Source organism: Barbus barbus, assembly GCF_936440315.1.
Source record: "Barbus barbus genome assembly, chromosome: 38".
Taxonomy (NCBI): domain Eukaryota; kingdom Metazoa; phylum Chordata; class Actinopteri; order Cypriniformes; family Cyprinidae; genus Barbus; species Barbus barbus.
Genome location: NC_136716.1, coordinates 26,876,495 through 26,889,142, shown reverse-complemented (window position 1 = coordinate 26,889,142; position 12,648 = coordinate 26,876,495). Strand labels below are relative to the sequence as shown.

The 12,648-nt window shown below is 34.4% G+C and overlaps 2 protein-coding genes across 2 annotated transcripts in view; one reads left to right on the top strand and one right to left on the bottom strand.

Annotated features, from left to right (window-relative positions):
* The window catches only part of LOC306857495 (A disintegrin and metalloproteinase with thrombospondin motifs 14-like), a gene marked incomplete at both ends in the record, with an annotated part of 61,917 nt that extends 58,370 nt beyond the window's left edge, over positions 1–3,547 (top strand). The window contains 3 exons of the mRNA XM_079397473.1: positions 867–996; positions 2,258–2,353; positions 3,111–3,547. Of these exons, the coding sequence (XP_079253599.1) occupies positions 867–996; positions 2,258–2,353; positions 3,111–3,547 (663 nt within the window). The remainder of the gene's footprint in view (positions 1–866; positions 997–2,257; positions 2,354–3,110) is intronic.
* A 2,016-nt stretch (positions 3,548–5,563) lies between these two features.
* Positions 5,564–12,325, bottom strand: LOC306857577 (steroidogenic acute regulatory protein, mitochondrial-like). Its single transcript, XM_079397582.1, has 7 exons — positions 12,245–12,325; positions 12,059–12,163; positions 11,216–11,352; positions 10,967–11,125; positions 8,459–8,643; positions 8,050–8,143; positions 5,564–7,506 (listed from the first exon to the last, which is right to left on the bottom strand). The coding sequence occupies exons 1-7, from the start codon at positions 12,306–12,308 to the stop codon at positions 7,393–7,395; spliced, it is 858 nt and encodes a 285-aa protein (XP_079253708.1). The 5' UTR covers positions 12,309–12,325; the 3' UTR covers positions 5,564–7,392.
* Between the last annotated feature and the right edge of the window lie 323 nt (positions 12,326–12,648).

Here is a 12,648-nt window from a genome sequence, read left to right as displayed (position 1 = left end):
GCACTCATTTTAATACATTAAACAGAAATTATTTTTATTGTTAAATATTTTATAAAAATATTTATAAAATTTATAAAAAATTATAAAATTATTTTATAAAAATAAAATAACTAAAGTTGTGTTTCTAAATGCAAAGTTAATTTTAAAGTGGTAATATTGGTTCTCTGTGAGTTTGATTAATATCGGCTCACTGCGAGTTTGATTAATATCGGCTCACTGCGAGTTTGATTAATATCGGCTCACTGCGAGTTTGATTAATATCGGCTCACTGCGAGTTTGATTAATATCGGTTCACTGCGAGTTTGATTAATATCGGTTCACTGCAGGTTTGATTAATATCGGTTCACTGCAGGTTTGATTAATATCGGTTCACTGCAGGTTTGATTAATATCGGCTCACTGCGAGTTTGATTAATATCGGCTCACTGCGAGTTTGATTAATATCGGCTCACTGCGAGTTTGATTAATATCGGTTCACTGCGAGTTTGATTAATATCGGTTCACTGCGAGTTTGATTAATATCGGTTCACTGCAGGTTTGATTAATATCGGTTCACTGCAGGTTTGATTAATATCGGTTCACTGCAGGTTTGATTAATGTCGGTTCACTGCGGGTTTGATTAATATCGGTTCACTGCGAGTTTGATTTAATATCACTGCGAGTTTGATTAATATCTTTTCACAGCGAGTTTGATTAATATCGGTTCACTGCGAGTTTGATTAATATCGGTTCACTGCGAGTTTGATTAATATCGGCTCACTGTGAGTTTGATGTGATCATGAATGTGACAGTAAAACACAAGTTCACACCCAGACCTCCGCCTGATCTGTAGGTGCTTCCTGTCTGAATGTGATGTGTTTCCTGTAGTGTTCGGTGAGCTGCGGTGAAGGGGTCCAGCAGCGGCAGGTCATCTGCATGCCGTCTGAAGGCAGCTCGGGACAGTGTGACGCAGACAAACCCGAGTCTGTGTCCGTCTGCAAGCTTTCTCCCTGCACAGGTGAAATAAAAACACCAGGACAAAAAGAGCCATTCACCTTGTTTTCCCCTTTTGTAGTTTGACGGCTTGACAGAATTAATTTAAATGTTTGTTTGTGCAGAAATTCACATGCTATTGGCTAATTTTATATTTATTTACACAGTAATTTTAGTAATTCAAGCAAAAGCTTTGGTTACACTTTATTTTGACAGTCCACTTTAGACATTATATTAACTATAAGTAACTTTGCAACTACATGTCAACTAATTATCATTAATTTGCAGCTACATGTCTACTAACTCTCAGAGTAGACTGTTAGGTTAGGTTTAGGGTTAGTAGAATAAGTTGACAAATACTAAGATTCTCATAGTCAGTATGGTGTATGTTGTGGACCCATCAAAATAAAGTGTTAGAAGATATTAAGCAGACAGTCTACAAAATTTTCTAATGACTGCTAGTTGCAAAGTTTCTTATTGTTAGCAGAATGTCTGAAGTTGACTATCAAAATAAAGTGTTACCAAAGCTTTTTGGGTTTTAAGCGGCATACATAAATTCAGATGTTTTCAAACTAGTCTATCTGCAGTGTTAGGAAGTAACTAACTAAATTACATAATTTAATTACAAAATAAATGTAATTGTAATCAGTCATAGTTACTTAGAAAAAATATTACATCTGAATTTTTTCACACACACACATTTACAGTAATTTACTTCTTTCATAAATTGCATTGACTGCTCTATAATATGAGACACCAATGTTTCAGGCGTTTAGGACACTTATTTGATTTGTTTTATTCCCTATTTGGGCTTATGTATTATTTAAGATGAACTGTTTTTCCAAGGCACTGTTAAAGGCCAGTGTTTCCAGTTTGATTTCAAAAACAGTATCATATTTGCTAAACTATATATTGTTATGGTTTTAAATTTGTATTTAACCTCAGAACAATCTCCAAGTAAAAATAGGTGCTAAAGTCTGATTTTGCGGTGGCTGTGCTTTAAAATTAAATTATTATAATCTTAATTCAAATGATGGATTTTTATATGAAATTATACATTTGAAAATGATTAACAGTTAGAAATTTTGAAAAGTAATCAAAAAGTAATCAGTTACATCAATAAAGTAATTGAAATAGTTACACCACTTACATTACATTTTAGACAAGGGTAACTTGTAATCTGTAACCTATTACATTTCCAAAGTAACCTTCCCAACACTGGATCTCTGACACTGCAGTGACTTCCTGTCTGACAGGAAATGTGCTTTTGTGTTGTTTTCTTCCAGGAGAGCCGTCTTTACCCAGTCCCACTAGAGATTTACTGGAGAATTTGACTACTGAGGAGGAGAAAGCACCGGGAAACACTCTGGATAAAGTCTCTAGTAAGTGACTCGTCAATACAGACGCTGATGGATTATTGATCAGTGATCCGCTTCTGTCAGTTCTCTTATGTGATCCGCCTCTCTTGTTCTCACTAATGCTGCATTTATTTATTCAAAAATATAGTGAACAACTGTGAAATATTATAGTAAAATATAATTTATTTCTGTGATCTGCAGCTGTATTTTCAGCATCATTACTCCAGTCTTCAGTGTCACATGATCTTCAGAAATCATTATAATATACTGATTTACTCAAGAAACATTTCTGATTATTATTAATGTTGAAAACAGTTGTGCTGCACAATATTTTTGTGGAAACCGTGATACATTTAATTTTTCAGGAATCACAGATTAATAGAAAAGAACAGCATTTATTTGAAATATAAATATTTTGTAACATTATAAATGTCTTTACTGTCACTGTCCATTTAATGCATTGTTGAATAAAAGTATTAGTAAGTCATATGTTTATATATATATATATTGTAAGCCAAACAATACTGATGATTTAACTTAAATAAATAATATAATTGCAGTTTATATATATACAGTATATATATATTTTTTTTATTCCTGTTAAATTTAAAATTATTAAATTGTATTATTTTTATTTTTTATGAATTACTATATATTTAAATGAATGAACACTCATCAAAATATAATGAATATATGTAATTTATTATACATTCTAGTATATTTTATAACAATGTCAACAACGTCTTCTATCATTGATAATTGATTCCCGTCTCTCCTGCAGACGAGCCGTGTCTGGGTGATAAGTCTATCTTCTGTCAGATGGAGGTTCTGGCGCGCTACTGCTCCATCCCGGGGTATCAGAAGCTCTGCTGCGAGTCCTGTAACAGGAGGCTGGGTTTCAGTACGGTTTCTCCAGACGTTCATCCTCCCTTCTCATGGCTTCCAGATTTCACCTTCCCTCCTCTCCCTCAAACGAGTCCCGATCCAACTCAGACGCAGACGTCTGTATCTCCGTCTACAGCGGCTCCGCTCCTCCACACCACTAAAGCAGCTAGCAGGCGACCTCGGCCCACTTCCTCCAGCCCTAAAGCAGAGGAGAGCACTTCCTCTCCAGAGTCTGTCACCTCGACTCTACCTCCAGACACACTCCAGATCCAGAACACCACTGCGGACTCGCTCGCCACGACCCACGGAACCAGGGACTCACCGGTCACATGATCACTCACTAACCAATCACACAGCAGCTACTGGTTACCTCAGAACGAACCGAAGGCACCCACAGTCCGCTGCTCTTCCCACAATCCTCTGCTCCGTGTGTGGAAACGGGAGAAACCATGAAGGTGCTGTTACTGAAATGCTTCCGGCTCAATCCGTGCGGTTTTGTGTCTTCAGGACTACTAGCGTTCATTATTCGCTCGTGTAGATCGTAGCTGTGTTATTTTGAGGCTAGCTGCGTACGCTTGCTTTGTAACTCTGATGTAGTTTTGTGATCGCTTTCAAAATCCCCCGATGACCTGAGAAAAATAACTGCAGTTCAAAATAACTGACATACTAGTTTAATTAAATCCTTTTGCTGTTTGAAGTGATTAATTACAGAAACCTGTGATTAATTAGTGTGGAATACGGAGTCCCACAATACACTTGACTTGAGCTTTACTGGGATTTTAATTTGTGTTAAACTCATTATTTGACCTGCCTTCCAGAAATTCAGACATTTTTACACAAAATTAGATTAAGAATGCAAAACTTTTTTTGAGATATTTATTTTTGAAACAGTCAGCACATGCCAATTGCAAAAATAAACATAAATAGTTAGGCCATATATTAATAATAAAAATAAAAATATATATATATTAGTGCTGTTAAACGATTAATCGCATCCAAAATAAAAGTTTTTGTTTACATTATATATGTATGTGTACTGTGTATATTTATTATGTATATATAAATATAATACACATACAGTATACATTTTGAAAATATTTACGTTTATATATTCATATTCTTATATTTTATATTATATATAAATATATTTAATATGTAAACAACATATTTTCCTTAAATATATAAATGCATGTGTTTGTATTTATATATACATAATAAATATACACAGTATACATATATGTAAACAAAAACTTTTATTCCGGATGCGATGAGATTAATTGTTTTATACCACTAAAATATATATATATATATATATATATATATATATACGTGTGTAATATGGAGAACTTTAATCAAAATTGGCAAAAAACTGAAATAAGTCGAAGTATTAAAATTACCAAAAGTGACTCTAAAATAGCTTGAAAATTGAAAAAAAATGAAAATATAGAAAAGCTAATATATATAAAACAGATGAACTTTAAAAGTTAATTTGAAATATGTTAAAGTATATATTTTATCAAATACTGTCATAGTACGTAAATAATAATATACAACAACACTGGCCTGTATTCTATTTTGTTCATAGCCATTAATGTATTTGAGTCATATTTTTTGCTCATGTTAATGAAGCTGAACCACACAGATGTACTGAAGAGTTACAGAGCTAGTGTTCCCGTGGTGCTCGCCGCCTCCTGGTGCTCCTGATGTTCAGTCACTCACCTGTGAAACAACACAACCACCTGCTGTCTGTGTTTTTGAGCTTGCATCTGCTTCTGAACTGGGTGGTTTTGTATATACTGTAAATAGTTGCAGGTTTTCAAAGGTGCGAGAGCGTCAGGTCTGCCGTCTCTCATGTGGTTTAACCTAATTTCTGTATTGTATAGTACTTGTATATACATGAATGAGAGTTTAAGTGTTAATATTTATTAAATTTTTAAGTTGTAGGATGATGAAATACATGAAAATATACACATGGAAAAGAAAAGTGGCGTTTTTATTTGAGATTATTTGTTTATTTGCGCATTCAAAACCGATTCTCTGGAAACGTCAGGTTTAACTGGAGTAGATTATTTTTACTGGATTAAAAAATAAAGGGTAAGAATATAATTTTATACATGACATGAAACACAAAACTAATATCTGAGATTTCTGTTTCTCTAATTCCCCATCAGCAAGCAATATGACTCGTACGAAAGCCATGAAATAAAAAGGTAATTGCTAGGTAAAAAGGTAAAATCTGAATTATTTTCTTTTTATAATTGCAAGATATAAACTCAATTCTGAGAAGAAAAAAAAGACAGAATTGCAAGTTAAAAAGTCACACCTTTTTATGTATTTTTTTTTTTTATTCTGTGGTTTCCAAAGACTAAAGACAAAATGCTTATTGACAGGGCATTACGTCTGATTTGTATGTATTAATAAAACAAATATTAATGAAATCATGATGCAATTTTAAAATGGAGTATGCAGGTATGTACTAGTAAGTCTGGGTTTTATTGCAGCAGCAGATCTGAACTGGTTTTGATTGTTATGATGTCTGGAGGGAAGATGGATTGTAAAAGAAATGAAGTCAAAATGCAGACGGATGTGAGGGAAACTAATCAATCTCCATTCATCCCTGCAGCAACTGCAGTTGTTTCATAGCTGTTCCTAAGTTCAATATAGATTTGTTTGCATTGATTTTTAGTGTTTAAAAGTGCGTCTGTAATATCAGCCAGCAGCAGAACTCAGATAAACACTCATGAATTCAATTAATCATTTATACACATAACACAAATATCAATGAAATTGTTATTCTGTTCAGCCACTGAGAATCTGCAGTTTTAATCATTTTTAACTTTTTCTTTTAAATGACATGAAGGTCGATGATGCATCTTTCTGTACTTTTCTCAGTGAACGATTCCTATAAGTTGCTCTAAGAAAATGACCCTGGAGCGTTATAGGTTCAGAGCTCATTATATTGTGGATTTGAGGCATGCCTAAAGTCTTTTCAGCCGACTGAATTGAGTCATTGTCCTCAGCTCTCTAAAGGCCTTCTTCTGCTGATGTTCAGAGACTATTAGAGATAAAAGTTCACTCTTGAGATTGTCTCTTTAGAGTCTTTTCAGCATGTAATTTGTCCTTTTGATGTGATGAAACCACAGTGAATCACGTCGAGTCTGTCAGACGATCTCCATCGGTGTGCTGTCACTGCGAGCGCAGATGTGTGAGTCTGCATGATAACACGTCTGGATGATTCCCAGCTGAAGGTTAAAGGAATGGTTCACCAAAAAAAAAAATATTTGGTCATTATTCACCCAAACCTGTATGCTTATGTGTCCTGTTTCCTTCACTGCAGTTCATTTAAACTTTCATTATTGGTTTAAGTATATGAAGCACAAAATACCGAATCAGAGTTATCATAGTTAGCCAAAAAAAAAAACAATTCTTGAAAAAACTTATTTCAGCTATTTGCCGAGGCAGCATTTCTACTAAATTAACTGAAAATAAACTAAATAGACATTTATAAAGAATTTAAATTACAAAAAATTAGTAAAAAAAAAAAAATACTAATAGAGAAATATAAAATAAAAATGTGCAATTTGCTTTTAAATATTAATAAAATGATACTAAAACAATGAAGCTGTGAAAAACTTTTTATGGTCATTTTATGTGGTCAAGTCAATTTCATGAGTAGTTTATTATCTTTAATAACTTCCAGCTGAGTTTTTTTAACGGAAATTGTGAGATCAGTCGCAGAACAATCAAAAACAGAATTGCAAGAATTAAACAGACTTTCATGCAAAAAAAAATAATTCTGAATTTAAGTGACTTTACCGCTCAGAATTGATCTAAAACAAACCTATATAAGCTAGTAACATTAGGCAATATTTTTCATTTAACTACCACTAAATTATACTAAAACTGAAAAAAAAAATTTAAATATACAAAAATAAATGACAAAAAAACACTAATTAAAAATTACTAATACACTAATAGTTTCACTAAAATTAAAGTTAAAACAGAAATATAAAAATACAAATATAAAAAATTAAAATTTTTTATTGTCAGTTTATATTGTCAAATTAATTTCATAGTAGTTCTACTCTGATAAGATGAGTTTGATACTGTTGCTCTGAGGTGTATGTTGCGTGTCTGTGTTCCTATATCGTGGTCTGCCGTCATTGTTGGTCTGACTCTCAGCATCTGGTGTTTTCTGGGTTTTGAGCGGCCAGCCGGCGTCGCAGGTGTTTAGTGAAGTCCGCTTGTGCTCGAGGAAGAGCCTTGTTCACCAGTGACTGCGGGAGCCAACCCTGAAAACACAAGGACATGTTCAACACACGACCGCAGAAACACACCGGGAATCTTCTACACTGGAAACATAAGGATTTTTCACTCAAAAATCTGTTCTAATATCAGAGTAAATTAAACATAGACTTTAACACTGGAGTGAATTAAACATGCAATTTTGATGTAGAAAGACTGAAATGGGAAAAAATTTTATTTTCAACTTTCAGCTTCATATTTCAAGAATCATTTTTACAGCATCTAACATCTGCTGGTCACAATTAGTTTGTCAAACGATTAAATTGCATCCACAATAAAAGTTTGTGTTTACATAATATATGTGTGCACATATTAATGGACACGCATGCATATATTTAAGAAAAATATGTAATATTTATATATAATATAAATATATACACATGCAATTTTTTAAATATGCATATGTATGTGTGTGCATTTTTATACACACACACATATTATGTAAATACAAACTTTTATTTTGGATGGGATTAATCATTGTGACAGCACTAGTAAAACCATAAATGATAATACATGTGCATGTTTCGTACCTTGACGTCCATGTTGAGCAGCCAGATGAAGCGACTGCGGTCGGGATGGTCCTGATGCGGCTGCAGGAGGATGCAGGTGGGTCCATCTTCAGCTCTGAACACAAACACTTTAACATCAGAAAACACTCTCAGCTTATAGTAACTTCTAATCAAACCGTATATGAAATAATAATTCACCTGAAAAACTGTCATCAGTTATTCACTCTCATTCATTCAAACCTGTAACTTATTAAGCTTAAATGCACAATAAAAGTCGTGCATACGGCTCGTGCGCTAGTATGCATAATTCATATAACGGTTTTGTGCGACAAACAGCCAAATATTAGTCTATGTTCACTCAAAAAAACAACTCAAATCTCGAAGAATCGCGAAACTTTAATGAGCGTTTTGAACACTTCGCTGTGTTTACCTGACAAACCCCGGCTGAGGCCCCAGAGACTCCAACAGCGTCGCGGCTCCGCCCAGATAAACACGTGACTCGCGTTTGGACCAATGTCTGACGCTCAGAAAATCCCGCTGGCCAATCAGGTTTCCAGCCGTTTCCGCCGAAACCTCGTGCGTAACCATGGTGTTTCTCCCCACGTGTTTCAGCACCTGCGATATAAAGGAGTTACTTTGAGTTTCATGGAAACAACGCAGAAAGAATCTAAACAAAACAAAATTATGATGTGAAATTTACGCTTTTGTTACAATTTCAAATGGACACGTCCCGTTCAACATCGCAACTATGGGTCAACTAGCTAGATTTCCGAGTTTCCCTCTTAAAAATAAAAATATTCTAGTATAGGAGATTTGGTTCAAAAACATGTTTTGTTATGCTGGTTGAAAGTCTCTTCACATCCCCATGTAATCACTAAGATAAGTGGTCTAAATTTATTTATGTGTATTTAAACATAAAATGTTTCTCCAATCACAATGTTCGGTCCGAATATTACGATAGGCTGTCGTGCCTGTCTGTCAAATATGCATTTGCATAGCTCTGTGCACCATGTTTGCGCAGACATGATACGTCATCAGCGCGTTCCAGAATTAATATTGTAATATTATGGGCTCTACTGTAATGTTTTCTACCCTACCTTTAAGTTGTAGTAACTTGATCAAATGTCTTGTTAACTTTATAAATTGAGCAGTTGATTTCTAGTTCCCAGCTTGCTTTGCATAGAACTGGAGGGAGAACAAATATTAAAATTAAGTGTTGTTTTATGTGTTTTTAGTGAAAGTAGAGGTCATGTTTAATGCTGTCATGTTTCACTTTGGCATTTAAAAGAGTTTCTCATGTTGAAATGTTATTAATATTGTAATGACTCTGTGAGCAATGATGCACTAATGCCAGTGATTAGTGATATCCAATTTATTCAGTTTACATGCTACATAAGTTACATTTAGCATGTGTTAAGCTATCTGTTGATTTCATGCTGTTGAGTGCATTTTGTTTATGCTACAAAATAACCGTTTATAGTTTGAAATGTGTTTGTTTGGGCATAATTTCATTAAAAGTTGTCATAACTCAAAAAAGATGCAAACAGTTGTCCTAATTTGCAAATGTCCACTAAAAGTCGATTAATAAGGTATTTGTATACTTGCTGTATTGTGGTTGTGTCTATTGATTACACAGATTAATTTAGCCATTAACAGTGTTGCCACAGAAACACACAACTCTGAGTCGGAGAACGTCTCGGAGTAGAACGTCCAGATCGGACTCAGTCATCTAGTAATTAGAGTAATTATGGATTGAATACAGCATTAATCACAGAGGACACATGAACACAATCCGTTCTATCATGCATGTTTAGCTTATTATCAAGAGACAGACATGCAGCTGCTTGCAAAAGATATTTGTTCTTCAGTTTTGGGCTTTTCTACCATATAGTGTGTTTTTCCATTAAACGCCCTGTTTCTCTCTCGGTTCAGTCTGTTTTCTGTGACTTATTGATTGCATCACAATTTATCATTTACTATCAGCCATAGGTGTGGAGAATAAATGTATTTACTTATTATTCATAATGCAATACTAATGAATAATTGTCATATTAATAAGCACTGCTGCATGAATAACAATTATAGAGCAAATTTATAACATGATAATTTTGCCAAATATAGTTGAATTACAGTAGTATTACATCATTTTTCACAAACAAATGTTTCATATTTTATTTATATTATTAACACAAGTAGTCTTAAAAGTAGATGCTGTGTGACCCTCACAGAGGATGAGAGAAACCTCATCTACCTCTGATCTGAACACTTCTAGCTCTATTGGTTTATCAAGAGAGAATATTAAACAGCGCTGTGTCCTTGAGAGCTGCTCAACAAGACAAAAATCATCAATCCAGAGCTCCTGACACTACATTTACATCTACAGTCAGTCTCTGCTTTGGAAACTGAAGCCGTGACGCTACTGTTCTTACAGTTGCTTCTCTTAAATGCTAGATGTGTCACAAGAACAATGTTTTTGAAAGAGGTCTCTTCTGCTCACCAAGGCTGCATTTATTGATAGAAAAATACAGTAAAAACTGAAATATTATTCATATTTAAAATAGCAGTTTTCTATGGGAATATAGGTAAAAATATAATTTATTTCTGTGATGCACAGCTGTATTTTCAGCATCATTACTCCAGTATTCAGTGTCACATGATCTTCAGAAATCATTATAATATACTGATTTGCTGCTCAAGAAACATTTCCGATTATTATAAGTTGTGCTGCACAATATTTTTGTGAAAACCGTGATACATTTTATTTTTTAGGATTCACAGATGAACAGAAAGTTCAAAAGAACAGCATTTATTTGAAATTATTTGGAACATTATAAAATATCTTTACTGTCACTTTTGATTAGTTTAATGCATTCTCGATGGATAAAATAGAAAATATAATCAAATATAATATAAAGAATAAGAAATAAGAATGTCTTACTTTGATGTGCCTGATGCTGGGGTTCCATTCGTGCATCTCCTCCACTTTGAAGAACAAGATGTCGTGAAGTTCCTCCGGAGACGCGTTCAGTTCTGCCTCTAATCGGAAAACCTTCCTGTTGCCGGTGAGAACTTTACTATAGATCACATCTCCATTCTTCTGAAGGAAAAAGACATTCATAATTTCCTGTGAGAACACATTCTGGAGATCTGCACACCAAGAGAACATTTTACATTCACAGACAATCACCTCAACCGTCTCCAGTTTCCATCCGTCCTCAGACTCCACGATCTTCAGAGCTTCCTCCAGCGCTGCTTCTCCTTGTTTCAGATAAAACACGTCCTCATCAGCCAATGCAGCCGTCCTCTGCTCTGCCGCCTCTGTCTCTGAAGACATTCACATACAACTTATAGGATTTTGAAACTTTAAAATAATATACAAGTATAAATATTTCAGATTCTGCAGTGTTTCTATGTGAGTGATCAGATGTAAGTAAATGTGTCATTAATCATGTGACAGATTTTCTTACATTATTAAAGTTGCTTTTTGGATCATTTTCAGTGTTTAGTTCTTATTTTTTTTCACACATTCAATTAATCAAAAGAGACAGTACAGACATTTATAATGTTCCAAAAGATTTATATTTCAAATAAATGCTGATCCTTTGAACTTTCTATTTATCTGTGAACCTAGAAAAATAAAATGTTTCACGGTTTCTACAAAAATATTCATCGGCACAACTGTTCTCAACATTGATAATAATCAGAAATGTTTCCTGAGCAGTAAATCAGTATATTAGAATGATTTCTGTGATGTGATGAAGACTGGAGTAATGATGCTGAAAATTCAGCTTTGATCACAGAAATAAATGACAGTTTAACAGATTTCACATAGAAAACAGCTGTTTTAAATTATAATAATATTTCATTTTTTTCCATATTTTTGATCAATTAAATGCAGCCTTGGTGAGCAGAAGAGACTTTTTAGGCTTACATTTTAAAAAATCTTACTGCCTCCTAATTTTGAACTGAAGTGCACCTCAGCTGGAGTATTGGATGGAAAGTGAAGTTAAATATGAATACACTGACTCACTTTCCGTCCATCTCAAAGGGCTCCATGCTGGAATGGTAATTTGTCCTCTGCTCTGCAAATGTGCGACCTCCTGGCCGAACGCCGCCAGAGCTGCTCGTTGCAGACCTGCAGGATGAAAAGACACTATAAATAAAACACAATACAAACACAAGCTCTCGCATCGAGCTGAAGCTGTGGGTCACGCACCTGCCATGCTCCGTAGATGTGGGTATGTGATTCCACAGCAGAGCTTCAGGACGGCCGGCAGCATGTTGGCTCCCACTGAGATGGAGAGGAGGAGGAGGCCTCGGGATGCTTTTATAGAGCCGCTGAAGGACAGAGATGAAGATAACGGCTCCATTTACAAGATAGGATTCAGTTTGGCTTTGCCTCCAAGGCCACATTCAAGAGGAACAAGAATGTAGGTTTGCACTGTTTTAAGTCACTGGAACCTGCTGGACATGATAAAAGATGAGAGGAATAGTTCAGACAAAAAAAAATCACAATACTTTCACCTTCATGTATGTCAGATAACAGCTGTGAGTTGATAAGACAGATTGTATTTATTATTAAAAACATTTTATTTATTTGTTTTTTGTTAACACTTTACA